General features: G+C 41.9%; 1 protein-coding gene across 1 annotated transcript in view; it reads right to left on the reverse strand.

Moving 5' to 3' along the window:
• The window catches only part of tomm70a (translocase of outer mitochondrial membrane 70 homolog A (S. cerevisiae)), a 75,071-nt gene that overhangs the window by 23,150 nt on the left and 32,901 nt on the right, over nucleotides 1–19,020 (reverse strand). Inside the window, exons 5-8 of the mRNA XM_034180596.1 lie at nucleotides 14,163–14,311; nucleotides 13,349–13,556; nucleotides 12,948–13,082; nucleotides 596–703 (exon numbers count right to left, since the gene is read on the reverse strand). Of these exons, the coding sequence (XP_034036487.1) occupies nucleotides 596–703; nucleotides 12,948–13,082; nucleotides 13,349–13,556; nucleotides 14,163–14,311 (600 nt within the window). The remainder of the gene's footprint in view (nucleotides 1–595; nucleotides 704–12,947; nucleotides 13,083–13,348; nucleotides 13,557–14,162; nucleotides 14,312–19,020) is intronic.

A 19,020-nucleotide genomic window follows, 5' to 3' on the forward strand; every position in this document is an offset into this window, starting at 1 on the left:
AAAGAAGCACCTCTGTGTTTGTCTGCTGTGTGTTTCTCAGCCTGAACCAGAGAACACTGGCACTCTGTGCCACAACAAGACAAAAGTTGAAAGAGCCAGAGTGCTTCATGTTCACATCAGCATTTATCACAGCCATCAGTCGATTCTTCAGCACTCTGAACGTAATGAAAATAAATCCCATGATTCACCAAGACAAAAATAAAATAAAATTTAAAAAATGTTAAGTTACCCTGTTTGGCCTCCGTGTGCAGAAGAGATGCCGCATACCAGTGTACGCATGCTCGATGACGTGTTCAATAATATTTACATGTTCCGCCAGCCAAACAAAAGGGTTCTGCCAGCGATGAAAATGCAAACCAAGCCAGACTTAACCAATCCAACCGGTACCATACTGTGCAGTAACGACCAGAACCACTCAGTGGAAACAGGGCTGTCAACAAAAACTAGCTAAATCATCGTGGTGTGACAGCTGCGTTAACGTATTCAACATATCAAGCGCATTCGTCGCATTTTTCATACATCAGCATACGCTGGCTAAATCGTCAAGGTGTGACAGGGCCCTAAAATCTTAGAGTCTGAATTAGCTGTTACTTACAAGGGCAAAACATTTCTGTGCCTGGGCTAGAGCAGAGTCCGGCCTGAGCAGGATGCATTCGTCAAAGTCTCCCACCGCCTCATCAACCTGGTCCAGCAAGATCTTGAGCTGAAATAAATAAATAAAAATGTAACATTATTAAGTGACATCACAAATCACATATATATGAAGCAAAATTAAGCTACTCTCACACATCACCTCGAGTAGAATTTTGCCCTTACTAAGAGGCAGCCATTTTCTACCTTGGCAGATAGTTCTAGAAGGAATGCTGGAGGAAATCACTGAAGAAATGAACAAATTGAAAATATGGCTTTTGTTTTATCAGGTTCTTTTTGTCTTTGTCTTTCTAAAATTGTTTTGTGGCATTATTATTACTGCTGTTGCTGCTATTATTCTTATTTTCATGATTGTTAACAGCAGTACTTTTTAAAAAGCAGAGAAGGGATTTGATATGTTTAGACTTCTTCTCACTCCTTTTTGAACAAACTTTATATTGTCTGTTCTTTACTTTTTATTATGTTATGACTAAAATACATAAATATTACAATTTGTAATGCATTTGACTCTTTAATGCTAACAAACATTGAACGTTAGCATCGTTCCCATTTTAAGTTATAAAATACAACTATCAACTGTTTCAGAAGACCATAACAGGTTAGTTTAACATAAAAAAGGTTACGTATTACTCAGGCATATGCTCTTTTAAGATTTAGCAGGGGAAAAAAAATACAGAGGGCCCCTACTTGCCCAAGGCGCCTGATGTAAAAAACACTAAATTTAGCAGTGAACGCTTCCTACTGATCACAAAAATGACCCAGGCTGTTACACACCTTTACACAGATGGACATTTTGCATCTTATGAATCACTAAAGCCGTGGTCACAACCCGCCGTACTTGCACGTGCGTGCAGTCTACTTGCAAAAATGTGGGCTAAATTTGGAGATCCGTACGTCGTAAGTACTGCCTCAGTACGAATTTAGGAGCACACAGACACACCGTAGAGGTTTTAGTGCATGCAGAACTTTCACTGCGGTCAGGCTGCGGATTCACCAGCAGTACAGATGACGCACGTTGTGAGTACTGCCTCAGTACAGATTCAAAGCAGCACATTTTCATTCAATTACTACTGAATTAACCAAATCCGTACGTAGGCAGTACGGATTACGGCACTCACCACATACTATGGAGGCCGACAGACTTGCATGCACAACGCAGCTTCTCACTTGAACTTGGACTTTATTTCCAAACGTCAGCAACACACACTCCACAGCTTCAGTCTGTTAACTAGCTGTAACTTTTCGAGGCAAGTAAACACTTGTACAACTGACCGCTGCAGGCTAGACATGCTCATGCATCGTCGACGCCAAAAAAACACCTGCCGCTCCGGTCCCGCTCATAAAAAAGAAAAGCGACCCCACACACACACACACACACACACACACTGCTTTATTGTCAACTCTCTTTATCCTTACACTCCTAGAGACGTGCGTTGAACGTACTCCCTCCCTCCTCTTGCTACTGCCTCCTTACGTTTTCACAAAAACGTAGTGGCCGTGGCATCCGCAGAAAACGTACGGCGAACAAAAAAAAAACTAAAAATAAAAAAACGCACGGTGGGTTGTGACTGGGGCTTTAGGGAGTTCAGTCTGCCACATTCCCATTTTTTTTTTCGTTATGAGCAGATTAGGCCTTACATTCAATCTAAAATGCCCAATTTTGAGACTCTCAAAAGGGAGATATTTTGCAAAATTCCCAGATTCTAGGCACCTAGTGTCCAAGTTTGTGAACCTTTTTGATGAGTGTGAACGAGTATCCAGTAGTAAAATTAAAGACGCCTGGTCAAAAGAACTTGGTATCAACATTTCCGACAAGGTATGGAGAACAGCTTATGCACGATAAAGTCTTGCTCTATTAACAGCAGACACCACTTAATTCAGTGTAAAGTGGTCCATCGTTTTCATTACTCAAAGGTCAGGCTGCATAAAATTTATCCTGCTGTTTCCCCACTGTGTGACAGGTGTAAAACCTCTGAGGGTACACTGTCTCATGCATTTTGGTCTTGCCCTCTTCTGACACGATTCTGGTCCAAGATATTTGGTCTGAAAAGGCTTATACATGTTCCATCTTCCCTGATGATGAATTGGCCATTCTTGGCTTTTCCAAGGCCTCTATGAGTTTTCCTAAAGCTATACACTTGTCTCTCAGGCTCGGCATGATAGTCACTAAACGGCTCATCCACTACGAGTGGAAATCACCAACTTCTCCATCTTTTAAAAGGTGGACTTGATATTTATCATACAGATGGAGAACCTGAGACTGCCATATGGGACTCTTTCCTCTCCCGGCTGGGATCTGCATGATCACACAATGACATTTGTGTGAGACACTACATACAGTGGGGCAAAAAAGTATTTAGTCAGTCCATGATTGTGCAAGTTCTCCTACTTAGAAAGATGAAAAAAGTCTGTAATTTTCAACATAGGTACACTTCAACTAAGAGACAAAATGAGAAAAGAAAAAAAAAAAAAAAAATCCAGGAAACCACATTGTAGGATTTTTAAAGAATTTGTAAATTATGGTGGAAAAATAAGTATTTGGTCAATAACAAAAGTTGAACTCCGTACTTTGTAACATAATTTTTGTTGGCAATGACAGAGGTCAAACGTTTCCCGTAAGTCTTCACCAGGTTTGCACACACTGTAGCTGGTATTTTGGCCCATTCCTCCATGCAGATCTCCTCAAGAACAGTGATGTTTTGAGGCTGTCACTGGGCAACATGGCCTTTCAAATCCCTCAAAAAAAATTTCTATGGGGTTGAGGTCTGGAGACTGGCTAGGCCACTCCAGGACCTTGAAATGCTTTTTACGGAGCCACTCCTTCGTTGCCCAAGTGGTGTGTTTGGGATCATCATCATGCTGGAAGACCCATTCAATGCTCTCACTGATGGAAGGAGGTTTTGTCTTAAAATCTCATGATACATGGCCTTGTTCATTCTTCCCTTAACAGAGATCAGTCGTCCTGTCCCAATTGCAGAAAAACAGCCCCAAAGCATGATGTTTCCACCCCCATGGTTCACAGTAGGTATGGTGTTCTTGGGATGCAACTCAGCATTCTTCTTCCTCCAAACACGAGTTGAGTTTTTACCAAAACGTTCTATTTTGGTTTCATCTGACCACATGATATTCTCACAATCCTCTTATGGATCATCCATACGCTATCAGGCAAACTTCAGACAGGCCTGGACATGTACTGGCTTAAGCAGGGGGACACGCCTGGCACTGCAGGATTTGAGTCCCTCTCTGCATAGTGTGTAACCTTTGTTACTTTGGTCCCAGCTCACTGCAGGTCATTCATCAGGTCCCTCTGTGTAGTTCTGGGATTTTTGCTCACCGTTCTCATGATCAGTTAAACCCCATGGGATGACATCTTGCATGGAGCTGCAGATCAAGGGAGATTATCAATGGCCTTGTAATGTCTTCCATGTTCTTACAATTGCTCCCACAGATGATTTATTCACACCAACCTGCTTCACTATTGTATATTCACTCTTCCCGGCCTGGTGCACATCTACAATTTTCTTCCTGGTGTCCTTTGACAGCTCTTTGTTCTTGGCCATGGTTGAGTTTGGAGTCTGACTGTTTGAGGCTGTGGACAGGTGTCTTTTATACAGATAAGTTCCAAAAGATTAATATAGGTAACAGGTGGAGGACAGAAGAGCTTCTTAAAGAAGTTGCAGGTCTGTGAGAGCCATAAATCTTGCTTGTTTGTGGGTGACCAAATACTTATTTTCCACCATGGTTTACAATTAAATTCTTTAAAAATCCTACAATGTGGTTTTCTGGATTTTTTTTCCCCTCATTTTGTCCCTCATAATTGAAGTGTACCTATGATGAAAATTTAACACAAAAAAGGAAAAAAAAAAAAAAAATGACCCAGGCAACTGGCAAAAAAAGCGCAAATCCGTCAAAAGCGGAGATTTTTCATCCCTGAGGAGTGCTATACCTTCCACGCACATGCTAGCAGTCACCGATAATGCTTTAGTTTCTTTCATAAGCACACAAAGTCTGAGAATGGTGCATATGATACAACCATGGCCTCCACCCTACTGGGGAAGGCGCCGCCATCTTGTCTGCGAACACAGATAGAGCTCTACAGGGAGGGTAACATTAGGAATCTACAGGAGGCCACGGAGCAGGTGATTAGAGACCCTGCAAGGCTTATGACAAATGTGGATGTGGAATCCATTAGCTTAGCGGGGAATTTAGTGCAGAAAATCCACTATGGTGATAGTGCAGTTTATTTGCCAGGGAGGGAATTTCAACAAGTTGAGACCGTGGCCTGCTTCAGTAGTCGTGTCCATACAAATCATAGAGGGATATGCTTTCCAAACTTAATACCCATTACTATACTGGATGATGTTGAAATTGAGGATGACCCCGTGGTTGTTCCAGCAATAGCAAAGATTTCATGTCTGCTACCTACAACGCGCGTGGAATGTCTTAAACTTAAACCTACTTCTAGGCATCTTATATATGCTACTCTGGAACTACCCCTAAAACCCAAACAGTTCAACTGTTAACCCCACTGAGGTCCTTAGACTGGGTCTCATTAACATAAGATCACTGTCCTCAAAATCATTGTTGATCAATGATCTAATTATTGATCATCACTTAGATATGATTGGGCTATGTGAAACCTGGCTTAAACCTACAGCTGTCCTCCCCTTAAATGAGGCCTGCCCAACAGCATATACATTTAGTCACGTCCCTCGTGATGCGAAGCACGGCGGGGGTGTTGCTCTTATTTATAAATCTAGGTTTAGCTTATTAGCTGTTGGGGGCTACAAATATCACTCGTTTGAGCATCTGATTCTCCATGCTGCTCAGGATATTACACATTGCCAAGGTCAGAAGAATAAAAATCAGTCATATTACTTTGTCACTGTATATAGGCCACCTGGCACATATTCTGAATTCTTAGATGAATTTGGTGCGTTCATCTCTAACTTGGCAACTAGTGTAGATAACATTCTGATCATTGGTGACTAACATTCATATAAATAAGCCTTCTGATCCCCTCCACAAATTATTTATGGAAATTGTGGATGCATTAGCATTTCGGAAATGCATTCGGGATTTGACACACATTAGTGGAAATACCCTGGATCTGGTTCTCACACGTGGTATTGCTGTCACAAATATTGACATCATGCCTCTTACATCAGTGGTGTCTGATCACTCACTTATTAAGTTTACAGTTTCGCTGCCATGTTTAGTGGAACAACAACCTTATATATCATTACTGCGATGCATCAATTCCTCAACTAAGACTGAACTCGAAGCTATACCGCCTGATGTCTTAGCTTCACATTTGACAAATAGTCAGTAGACAGACTTGTGGATAGTTTAAACTCAGTGCTCAAAACTACACTCGACATGATTGCACCACCTGTGTTAAAACCGCGCTGCCCCAAATCACAGTCACCTTGGTTCAATGATTATCTGCGTGACCTCAAGCATAAAGCAAGAGGTCTAGAACGGAAATGGCGTCGTTCAAAATTAGAAGTATTTCACCTTGCGTGGCGTGATGCTATCTTAAACTATAAGCATGCATTATTGGCTACAAAGCAGACTTACTACTCTGATTTGATCAACAAAAACAAGCATAACTCAAAGTTCTTGTTCGACACGGTGAGTGTTGCTACCGTGTCGAACAAGAACTTCTAGATTGGACTACTGCAATGTTCTATTTTCTGGTTTACCGCAGTCTAGCATTAGGGGTTTCCAATTGGTTCAAAATGCTGCAGCCAGACTTTTGACAGGAAGCAGAAAGTTCGACCACATTACACCCATTTTGATTTTAAGGTTCTGCTACTAACCTATAAAATTATTCATGGACTGGCACCTCCCTACCTAATTAAACCTTATGTACCGGCCCAGGCTTTACGTTCTTAGGATGCAGGACTACTTTGTGTCCCTAAGGTGAATAAGAAGTCTGCGGGTCACAGAGCTTTCTCTTATCGTGCCCCTGTTCTGTGGAATGATCTCCCTGTGACAATAAAACAGTCAGATTCTGTGGAGACTTTCAAGTCCAGACTTAAGACGCACTTATTTTCTCTTTCATATGGCTAGCATACTGGTACAGTTTTGTTTTACGCTTTTTACTCTTTTAATTCATTTATTAGTAATTGGAGCGGGCTGCGGCTTCAACTTTACCTCAATTCTGGGTCTTTTAGTGAAGTTTAGGGCTAGTGGCCGGCGATCACCTTAGTATTTCTCTGTTCTTGTTTAATGCTGGCAAATTATACAGTATTTTTTTGTCTTTCTGATGCCTGATTCTGTTTTTTCTCTCTGTTTAAGATGCAACTCCATCCAGAGATGGGAGTTGTATTCATGTTGGCGATCCTCCTGTCCTGTGCGCCAATAGCATTTCTTGTACAAGGTCTGTCAATAAAATAACGGTCCTTATTTATTTTTTTCAAAAACTATATGGATTTCATTCATATGTTTTTACATCAGACATGCTTGAACCCTCGTGCGCATGCGTGAGTTTTTCTACGCCTGTCGGTGATGTCATTCGCCTGTGAGCACGCCTTGGGAAGGAGTGGTCCCGCCCCCTCGTTGGATTTTCATTGTCTGGAAATGGCGGAATGAAAAGGACTTTTTTTTCCCATCAGAATTTTTTCAGAAGCTGTTAGAGACTGGCACCTGGAAACCATTCGAAAAATTTATCTGGCTTTCGGTGAAAATTTTACGGGCTTCACAGAGAATAAGGACTGTAACTACAGCTTTAAGGACCCCTTTAAGGATGCTCGACGCGCCGCGCTCCGAGCTGCGACGACGCGGCACAAGCCACCGGACCATTTCTAAACGGATGGCTCTGTGGATACGAGACCATCGTGTGCTCTTTCTCTGGTTATCACAAGAGCTGGACATCAGCCATTTTCTGGCAGATTTCACTTTTAACAAGAGACTGTCATGGAAAGCTGCACGGAGGCTTCGCGCGTAAAGACCGATTCGCTTTGGAAGCGAGACAAAGGAACACCTCCGTTTCGGCGCGTCAGAGGACACATTTGGACATGTCCAGCTCTCCACAATTTCACTGATACTTACTGGACTGGTAAGCATTGAAAGCCGAGATAGACATGTCCAAACGTGTCCTCTGACACGCCGAAAGGGAGGTGTTCCTTTGTCTCGCTTCCAAAGCAAATCGGTCTTTACGCGCGAAGCCTCTGCGCGGCTTTCCATGACAAAATCTCTTGTTAAAAGTGAAATCTGCTGGAAAATGGCTGATGTCCAGCTCTTGTGATAACCAGAGAAAGAACAGACAGTCTCGTATCCACAGAGCCATCCGTTTAGAAATGGTCCGGTGGCTTGTGCCGCGTCGTCGCAGCTCGAAGCGCAGCACGTCGAGCGTCCTTAAAGCTGTAGTTAGTCCTTATTCTCTGTGAAGCCCGTAAAATTTTCACCGAAAGCCAGATAAATTTTTCGAATGGTTTCCAGGTGCCAGTCTCTAACAGCTTCTGAAAAAATTCTGATGGAAAAAAAGTCTTTTCATTCCGCCATTTCCAGACAATGAAAATCCAACGAGGGGGCGGGACCACTCCTTCCCAAGGCGTGCTCACAGGCGAATGACGTCACCGACAGGCGTGGAACAACTCACGCATGCGCACGAGGGTTCAAGCATGTCTGACGTAAAAACATATGAATGAAATCCATATAGTTTTTGAAAAAAATTAAAAGGACTGTTACTTTATTGACAGACCTCGTATATTCGTCCCTGAATTGTTCTGTGAATTGTTCTGTAATTTATGTTTTGTAGCATGGCCCAAGCAGAGGGTCACCCCTTTGAGTCTGGTCTGCTTGAGGTTTCTTCCTCAGAGGGAGTTTTTCCTTACCACTGTTGCTCTGGGGGTTGGTAAGGTTAGACCTTACCTGTGTGAAGCGCTTTGAGGCAACTCTGTTGTGTTTTGGCGCTATATAAATAAAAATACATTGAAAAATTGAAACTGAACCACAGATAAGATCTTCATACCTGCTAATCAGGTTGTGCTTTCCACATAATACAGTTCTTCTTGTCTTGGTCTCTTTTTATAACACAGGCCAGGATCATAGCCAAAGGGGAAAGAGGACAGTACAGTCCCCCTCAACCCCCTTAGTGTAAAGGTCCACTTTTGAACATACGAGGTCTCTTAGATAATAAACCGACCCTTTTATTTTTTTTTTAACTATATGGATTTGAATGACATGCGATTACACCAATCATGCTTGAACCCTCGTGCGCATGCGTGAGTTTTTTCACGCGAGTCGGTGACGTCATTTCCCTATGGGCAGGCCTTGAGTGAGATGTGGTCCCGCCCTCTCGGCTGAATTCCTTTGTTTCACACGCTGCTCGAGACGGCGCGCGTTGCTTTATCAAAATTTTTTCTGGACCTGTGAGGAATATCCGAGTGGACACTATTCGAGAAATTAAGATGGTTTTCTGTGAAAAGTTTAACGGCTGATGAGAGATTATGGGGTGTTTCTGTCGGTGTAAGGACTTCCCACGGAGCGGGACGTCCTGCAGCGCTTCCAGGCGCTGTCGTCGGCCTGTTTCAAGCTGAAAACATCCTAATTTAAGGCTTAATTCACCCAGGACATCGTGAGAGAACAGAGAAGATTCAGAAGAGGCCGGCATGAGGAATTTATGCGGACATTCCACTGTTTAAGGACATTTTTTTAATGAAAGACGTACGCGCAAATTCGCCGAGTCGTTTCCGTGACGACTCGGCAAATCTGTGTGCGCCGCGACAGGAAAAACACCTCCGTGTTGAAAACCATTTGTAGAATTCAGGCGGCTTTTAATGGCTTTCAACAAGTGAGTAACTGAGAAATTGTTTAACAGCTTGGGCATGTTCCAACTTGCCCGTTAAGATTTCCAACGGAGGTGTTTTTCCTGCCGCGGTCCAGCCCGACATGCGACTCTGCCCGCACGTTCTTTCATTACAAAATGACCGTTAACAATGGAATGTCCGAATAAACTCCTCATGCCGACTTCTTCTGAAAGTTCTCTGTTCTCTGACGACTTACTGCGTCAACAGAGCCTGAAATGTGGAAGTTTTCAACTTGAAACGGCGAGACGCTGCCGCCTCGAAGCGCAGATCGCCGTCAGGCGCCGTGGACCGTCCTTAAAGCGACACTACCAGACCAAAATCTCTCATCAGCCGTTAAAATTTTTACCGAAAACCAGCTGAATTTATTGAATGGTGTCCACTCAGTTGTGCCTTACAGTTTTGAAAAAATTTTATCAAACAAAGCAACAGTCTGAGCCATTCCTAAACAATGAAAAAAAAAAAAAAAAAAAAAAAAAAAAAAAAAAAAAAAAAAAAAATCGACGAGCGGGTGGACGACTCCTCACTCAAAGACTGCCCACAGGCGAATGACGTAACCGACAGGCGTGAAAAAACTCTTGCATGCCCACGAGGGTTCAAGCATGTCTGATGTAATCACACGTGATTCAAATCCATATGGTTTTTGAAAAAAATAATAAGGTCAGATACTTTTCTAATAGACCTCGTATTTTACATATATTTTTTTTGCATATACTGCTGCTACTAATGAGTATATTTTTAACAATGAGAATGTTTAATCAGTATTACTATCTGCCTTAGTTTTACAACAATTCTGTATGAAGTGGAATTGATGAGGCATATAAAAAAATATGTTTACTTAATTGAATATTCTACATAACTAAAGTGGGACATGAAGCAATATCTCTCTTTTTTAAAGCAATATCTAAGCAAGGGTATGCCTGATTCTGTTTGGACCTCTAGCTTTGAACTCAGGTCACTTAAGGAAGCCATAAATATGAAAATGATGAAGGGTCTTGGGGCTAATAATGTTAAACAGACGTGTAGGTTGTGAAGTCAATTTACGATAGGGTAAAGGCAAAGAAAAGGTGAAAACGTGCAAAAGAAAATGCTGAGAGATTTAACATTAAGCAGTATAAGCATTGAATAGCTGGGATACATGCATGTATACATTTATATAAAAATTTAAGCAGTATTAAGCACATAAACGTATCAATATAGTGATATGTATAAAATATCAGCGGTCCAACAAAATGCATCGTATGTAGTTTTGAGAAATGATAGAGCCGTAGTACCAAATAAACCTCTTTAGACTGAAGAAATTGGAATGTAGTATTTAATGTGTAATAATAATATTATATGTAATATTTATAAAATAATCAGGTAAGTATGACACTAGTATACCAGGTTGAGAATGGCATCTTTTTTTTCCCCTCAGTGGGGGGGTGGGGGGTCGGGAACTGAAAATGGCTGGTGGTCTGGAGTCCGTCTTAGGGCAGTGGCCAGGTGGGAGAGGGTGTGTACACACACACACACACACGGGGTGTCGGGAAGAAAAAAAACAAAACGATTCACGGCCGAATCGCGATTCTTATTTATTACGATTCTGAATCGATCCAAAATGTCCAAGAATCTATTTTTTTAAAATAATCTTGCTTACTCGTACTACAGCGTCCCCGCGAGGGGGGTCCGGCGTGCTTCAAACACTCGTGCGCTGCAGAGTTCAGTGGTTGTAGCTTAGCATGGCGGACGAAGAGCTAATTCAGCCAGCACAGTCTTTGCTGAAGGCAAATGTTTGGGCGCATTTTGGATTTTATTATTTGCTGCGTAAGAAGGAGCCTGACATGACTTATGCAGTGTGCAAAATCTGCAAAATGAAAGTCAAGTACTTCGGAAACATTTCAAATCCGCAAGCCCACATGCTACGCTATCACCTGGAGCTAAAAGAGGGGAGCAGCGTTATCTGCTGACTACTGACCAGCGCTTCGCTAAACTGCCAGCCAACTCTGAACGAGCAAAGCAGGTAAGTAAATTTACATCTAGAATCACTTGATTAACCTTGTAAAGCTGCATTTTCTTAAACATAAACATTTTTTAAGTAATATAACTATTTCTCAGAGCTCTTTGAATCGAAAATCGATTCTGAAACAAATCGTCACCCCAACAATCGGAATCGAATTGAATCGTGAGTTGTTGTACGATTCACATCCCTAACATACATACATATATATACACACACACATACATACATATATATACACACTCAACAAAAATATAAACGCAACACTTTAGGTTTTGCTCCCATTTTGTATGAGATGAACTCAAAGATCTAAAACTTTTTCCACATACACAATATCACCATTTCCCTCAAATATTGTTCACAAACCAGTCTAAATCTGTGATAGTGAGCACTTCTTTGCTGAGATAATCCATCCCACCTCACAGGTGTGCCATATCAAGATGCTGATTAGACACCATGATTAGTGCACAGGTGTGCCTTAGCTGCCCACAATAAAAGGCCACTGAAAGGTGCACATATACATACATACATACACACACACACACACATATGGGATAAGACAGTTGACAGAATTCATATGTCATCATCTTGTACAAGACTTTCCTTAATTCAATTTAAAGTAGTACACAGGCTGCATTTGTAAAAGTCCACATTATTCCAAATTTATTCCAATGTTTCTGATCTGTGTGACAGATGTAACTCCTCTTCCTGTGATTTAAGTCCTATGTTTTTTCTTTGCTCTAAACGTTAGCCAGATTAGATTTCGGATTTTGATGTTATTTCAGGTTCTTGGTGTCAGTGTCCCTTACTAACTTGTAGGCAGATGTAATTGCCTTTACCCCCATCTATTTCTTTATGGTTGAAAAATCTTATGTTTTCTTAAAACTTGAAAGAAGGAGGGGAAAAAAAAACAAACAAAAAAAACAAATCAAGTTTACTCTTAAGAGGGAAGGCTTAGTGTGGCAACCATGTATTTCCTATCTTAGATCCTTAAAGGTTTTGGACCTGATTGAATTGATTGTCATGGGAGCTTATTTTTATTTATTTATTTATTAACTGTTATTTTGGTGTTAGATTTTGTAAAGGTTCAGGTTGTGGCACATTTATGTACTTGATCGCACCTTAAATGGTCTGCATTTATGTAACGCTTTTCCATTTGCATCAGGCGCTCAAAAGCACTTTACAATAATACCTCACATTCACACCGATGTCAGGGTGCTACCATACAAGGGGCTCACTACACACTGGGAGCAACTAGGGGATTAAGGACCTTGCCCAAGGGCCTTCAAGTGATTTTCCAGTCAGGCTCGGATTTAAACCGAGGATCTTCTGGTCTCAAGCCCGACGCTTGACCACTAGACCATCACCTCCAACCTTCATTATGTTTCCACCTTGTAAGAAATATGCTGGTGTTTTATTTGGACCTTTGATGAAACAAATGATAAATGTAAAAAAAAAAAAAAAAAATTAATACAAGCTCTTACCTGACCTCTGTGGTGATAAACATCAGGATTACGTGCATCAATCTCAGCTGCCCTGTTGAAATCTTGTGTAGACAGCATAGGCTGCTGTTGCTGCATGTACATGCTTCCACGTTTGATCAAAGCATTTGCTTGTAGCTGCAATGAGTGACAAAAAGAAAAGCATCTGCAGGAAATTGGCACCCCTGTTAAATAAAATAAACTTTCTTGACACGACGTCTGAGATATTGAGGATTGGCAGAAGTAGTCTGTTATCTGTATTACCCTGCACATGGTAGCCACTGAGTCATCAATCTGAGATTCTGCAATGTAGCATTATTCCTGACCACAGTAAATGAGGAAATTGAGGTGCTCTTGATTATTATCTCAACCTCAAACAGACTCATTACATTAAAGACCCATACCTTCACACTGGTGTTCTCCATGTTGATTACCCCATCCAAGTCGGGCTGGGCAGCTGTAGCATTACCAATCAGCAGGTAGAATGTAGCACGTAACAAGAGGGCCTCAGCAGTGTATCGACCACCTGAATCTATCTCCTTGGTGCATTCACTGATGATTTTGTCATAGTTCTCCTCTTCCATGTACTGCTTAGCCTTCAGGTAACCAGAACTGAAAGATACACCAAGTAAACACTGCTCTGAATTTGCCTCTAATGTCTTACAATAATGTACATCTTTGAGTTCATGCAAATATTGATATATTGTTTAAGAGTGTTTTTGGATAAATTCAGCACATTGTTTAACTAAATGGTTTGCCTCTGTGGCATTTCAGTAAGAATTCCAACAAAAGTGAGGGATATGTGGGGGGGGACAAACAAAACTCACAGATATTCATTCATATTTAGGAACTCCATATTTAGGAACAAAGTATTCTCTCAATCCCCCTGAAGATTTCACATTGAGAATTACGTACATGCTAAATGTTTTGCTGCAGTGCTCGTCCAGTTTAAACACGGCACTGTCCGACTATAAAATATAAGCCCCAGTCGTTGAATAGACTGTTTGACTATGCAAATATTACAGAATAATTTTTATTTTCGAGTTTGCAGACAATACCAACTACTGAAGTCTTTCTAGTCTCAACAAAAGAATAAGCACACCAACATTTCTATTAATATGTCATCTTGGTGGCTGCAGCAGAGTCTGACTAAAAATGTTCTCTAAATGAACAACCAAGGCAGTCAGGTTTGTAAGCAACCAAGCAAAATATTCTGACCTCTCAGAGACCTCAGCTGTCTCGCCCTCCTTGTCTTTGTCTTCATCCTTCTTTTCCCCTTTCTGCAGCGGTTGGGAGATGATGTCATCTGTGAATGAGCTAAAGTAGGACTTGATGAACTGAGGAGAAGGCATCATCGGTTCACGGTTCTACAAGAGCAGAAGAGGACAAAAAATTTCAGTGACAAACTCAAGGAACTGAAATTGAAAGAAACTATAGATATGTTAGACAGCTCACAAAATAACACCACTCTGCCATACTAGTTGCTTAAGCCTTGTTTCCTCCAAGGGGTCTGGGTCAGAATGGTTAAGTCTGGCTTGGCTTGCATTTGCTCCACAAACAGTATCTTTTGTTTGGTAGGTGGCGCATGTAGAAGTCAATATGCATGTCATCAAGACAGTGCATGCGTGGCCTCAAAAGTAATTTATAATACATATATAGTAATGGATTGGTAAAACAGATGCATTTTCATTTCTTCTAATGAGTTAGATAATGTATCTGTAAAGTTATGTTTATTATAAATGAAACATCTCTTCGTAAATTAATTTTATGTTCAGATGCCCTGACACGCAGTGTTTTCGATTAGGTTGTGCAATGTTCACAACTAGGTCACGAAATTAATGTGTGCCAACAATTTTGAACATTTCAACATTTTCTTTGAGACATGTTTAGCAGAGTTGGCAGTGGAGTTTCTAACCAGACTGTTTAACAAAATCTTGGAAAGTGAAAGGATGCCTGAGGAGTGGTGACAAAGTGTGCTGGTTCCTATTTTTAAGAACAAGGGTGATGTGCAGCGCTGCAGTAACTAGAGACATTAAGCTGATCAGCCACAGCATGAAGTTATGGGAAAGAGTAGGAGAACCTAGGCTTAGAAAACAGGTGAAAATCTGTGAGCAGTAATATGGTTTCATGCCAAGAATGAGAACTACAGATGCAATGTTTGCTCTGGGAGTACTGATGGAGACGTATAGAGAAGGCCAGTAGGAATTACAGTGGGGAAAATAAGTATTTGGCCCCCTGTCAGTTTTGCAGGTTTTCCCACCTACAAGAATGGAGAGGTCTGTAATCTTTATCGTAGGTACACTTCAACTGTGAGAAACAAAATCTTAAATAAATAAATAAATCCAATTGTATGATTTGTAAATAATTAATTTGCATTTTATTGCATAAAATAAGTATTTGACCTGTTAATTTTTCTTTAAGAAGCCCTCTTATTCTGCACTCTTTACCTGTATTAAATGCACCTGTTTGAACTTGTTACCTGTATAAAAGACACCTGTTCACACACAATCAATCACACTCCAACCTGTCCACCATAGCCAAGACCAAAGAGCTGTCTCAGGACACCAGGGACAAAAATGTAGACCTGCACAAGGCTGGGATGGACTACAGGACAACAGGCAAGCAGCTTGGTAGAAGACAACAACTGTTATGATTATTTATTAGAAAGTGGAAGAAACAGAAGTTGACTGTCAATCTCCCTCGGTCTGGGATTCCATGCAAGATCTCACTTTGTGGGATAAGGATGATTCTGAGAAAGCTCAGAACCACACAGGAGGACCTGGTCAATGACCTGAAGACAGCCGGGACCACAGTCACAAAGATTACATTAGTAACATGATGCTGTCATGGTTTAAAATCCTGAAGGGCAGCAAAGTCCCCCTGCTCAAGCCAGCACATGTCCAGGCCCACTTGAAGTTCATCAGTGACCATCTGGATGATCCAGAGGAGGCATGGGAGAAGGTCATGTGGTCCGATGAGACCAAAATAGAGCTTTTTGGAATCAACTCCACTTACCATCTTTAGAGGATGAGAACAACCCCAAGAAAACCATCTCAACCGTGAAGCATGGGGGTGGAAACATCATACTCTGGGGGTGCTCTTCTGCAAAGGGGACAGGATGACTGCACCGTATTGAAGGGAGGATAGATGGGGTCATGTATTGCGAGATTTTGGCAAACAACCTCCTTCCCTCAGTAAGAGCATGGAAGATGGGTCATGGCTGGGTCTTCCAGCATGACAATGACCTCAAACACAACCAGGGCAACTAAGGAGGGGCTCAGTAAGAAGCATTTCAAGGTCCTGGAGTGGCCTGGCCAGTCTCCAGACCTGAACTCAATAGAAAATCTTCGGAGGGAGCTCTGTAAGATCTGTATGGAGGAGTGGACCAAAATCCCTGTTGCAGTGTGTGAAAACTTGGTCAAGAACTACAGGAAACGTTTGACCTCTGTAATGGCAGACAAATGTTTCTGTACCAATTGTTAAGCTCTGTTTTTCTAGGGGGTTAAATACTTATTTCATGCAATAAAATGCAAATTAATTATTTAAAAATCGTACAATGTGATTTACGGGATTTTTTTTTTTTTAGATTCTGTCTCTCACAGTTGAAGTGTGCCTACGATAAAAATTACAGACCTCTCCGTTCTTTGTAGGTGGGAAAACCTGCAAAACTGACAGGGGGTCAAATACTTATTTTCCCCACTGTACATTGTGTATTTGTGGATTTAGAGAAAGCTTATGACAGAGTGCCAAGAGAAGAGTTGTGGTTTTGTATGCGGAAGTCTGAAGTGACAGAAGTAAGTTAGGGTAGTGCAGGACATGTACAAAGACAGTGTGACAGTGGTGAGTTACGCAGTAGGAATGAAGGACTCATTCAAGGTGGAGTGGATCAGCTCTGAGTCCTTTCTTGTTCGCAATGTTTTAGACATTTTGGCATGAATGTCTCTCCATACCGCTGAGCTGAGCTCAGCCGGTTGCTGCATGTCAGTGCAGGACGTCTCATTTTGGGAGGAAAACTGGAGACATTCATCACGAAATGCCCCGCATGCAGTATTATTTTCCATGCAAATAAAATCTATCAACTGTTTCAGAAGACCATAACAGGTCGGTTTAACATAAAAAAAAGTAAATATTACTCACAGACATGCTCTTTGGGGTTTTTGTGGAAAAAAATTACAATAAAGCAAAATAAAATGAAGAACCAACGAAACAGCGGGTCGGATCAATGCTTCATTACTTCAAGCTTCAAAGAAGAGCCCTGCTGCAGAAATGGTGGATTACAGACGATCATTTTCCCGATAATCACCCCCAAAAACAACGGCCACTCTGAAGGACCAATAAGGGAATCGTTTTGCATAAAGGCTATTGATGTCGGTGGTTTGAATCATTTCTTAACAATACCCGAAAAGAACAGGTTCTCGATACCCAACTCTATGCACGAGTGAAGGGGAAAGTCTACAAGACAGTAGCGAGACCAGCTATATTGCACAGCTTAAGCCCCTTTCACACTGGCGTATTCATAGAGATGCGTTGTATTTCATTTAAGTAAGCCTGAAATGCGCACATATTCAGCCTTTTTCAGTGTTCATATATCTGCTTGCAGCTGTGTGTGTTCACTTTTTAATGTGTGCACACAGTCGCGTGTACCTTGCCGCTATTTAAAACCAGTTCACTCCTACCGGCTCTGCAGAACACATCACTGCACTTGAAAAACAGTGGACTGTATCATGAGGTTTTTACAGTTATGTAGCCAAAGCTGCTATTTTCTGCCTATGTGGAAGTGCGCTCTGTTCTCTACTGCACGGTGTGGTTTACGTCAGAAACAGTCATTTAACATTATTTTTTGTCTTGGTGGATAATTTTCATTGTGTACGGCTGCTGCGGTAAAGGCTGCCGTAAATGAAGCGCTGTGACTCAAACTTTTAAAGCAGCAGTTGCTCCGATCAGGTCCACTGATTTGATCAGACCTGATCGATCAGGACATCTGATGATCGCACCGACATGCAGCGACGAGGCTTTTATTTTAAAGAATCCCAGCACTAATTTTTTGATCAGACACACAGAGAGAAAGAGAGCGAGCGAGCAACCAACCTGCTGTTTCTGGATTTCTGAGTTGAGGTTCAATTCCCTGTTCTGAGCACACACAGGCGCTGTTGGCTGTGTGATCCTGTTCTCATGTTCTCCAGCTGATTTCTCTGGATGCACGCACTCAGTTTTTGGATGTGTACAGGAGCACCGTGTTGCACAGACTTGCATGCAGTAACGCTGTGCTGCGTAGATCTGCTTAAAACTGTGTCCAGCGCTCTACGCTGAAGAAAATTAAACATGTTTAATTTCTTCCTTCCTACGCGCGTAGCGCTCAACATACTGCTGCGTAGGGAGCAAAAACAACGTAGAGCTGCTAAAAGTGGGCGGAGAGCTGCTCAACTTGGCATAGACGATGCGCCACAATAAGCAGCTCTACGAATACGCCAGTGTGAAAGGGGCTTTAGAGACAGTGGCACTAAGAAAAAGACAGGAGGCAGAGCTGAAGATGTGATGTTTCTCTCACGTTTGGACATGTCCATCTCCACAATTTCTCTGATACTTACTGGACTGGTAAGCATTGAAAGCAGAGATAGGCATGTCCAAACTTGTCCTCTGACACACCGAAAGGGAGGTGTTCCTTTGTCTCGCTTCCAAAGCGAATCGATCTTTACGCGCGAAGCCTCCACGCGGCTTTCCATGACAAAATCTCTTGTTAAAAGTGAAATCTGCCGGAAAATGGCTGATGTCCAGCTCTTGTGATAACCAGAGAAAGAGCACACGACGGTCTCGTATCCACAGAGCCATCCATTTAGAAATGGTCCGGTGGCTTGTGCCGCGTCGTTGCAGCTCGGAGCGCGGCGCGCCGAGCGTCCTTAAAACTGTACTAACAGACCTTATTCTCTGTGAAGCCCGTAAAATTTTCACCGAAAGCCAGATAAATTTTTAGAATGGTTTCCAGGTGCCAGTCTAACAGCTTCTGAAAAAATTCTGATGGAAAAAAAGTCCTTTTCATTCCGCCATTTCCAGACAATGAAAATCCGGCGAGGGAGTG

This window comes from Thalassophryne amazonica, chromosome 10 (genome assembly GCF_902500255.1).
Source record: "Thalassophryne amazonica chromosome 10, fThaAma1.1, whole genome shotgun sequence".
Taxonomy (NCBI): Eukaryota; Metazoa; Chordata; class Actinopteri; order Batrachoidiformes; family Batrachoididae; genus Thalassophryne; species Thalassophryne amazonica.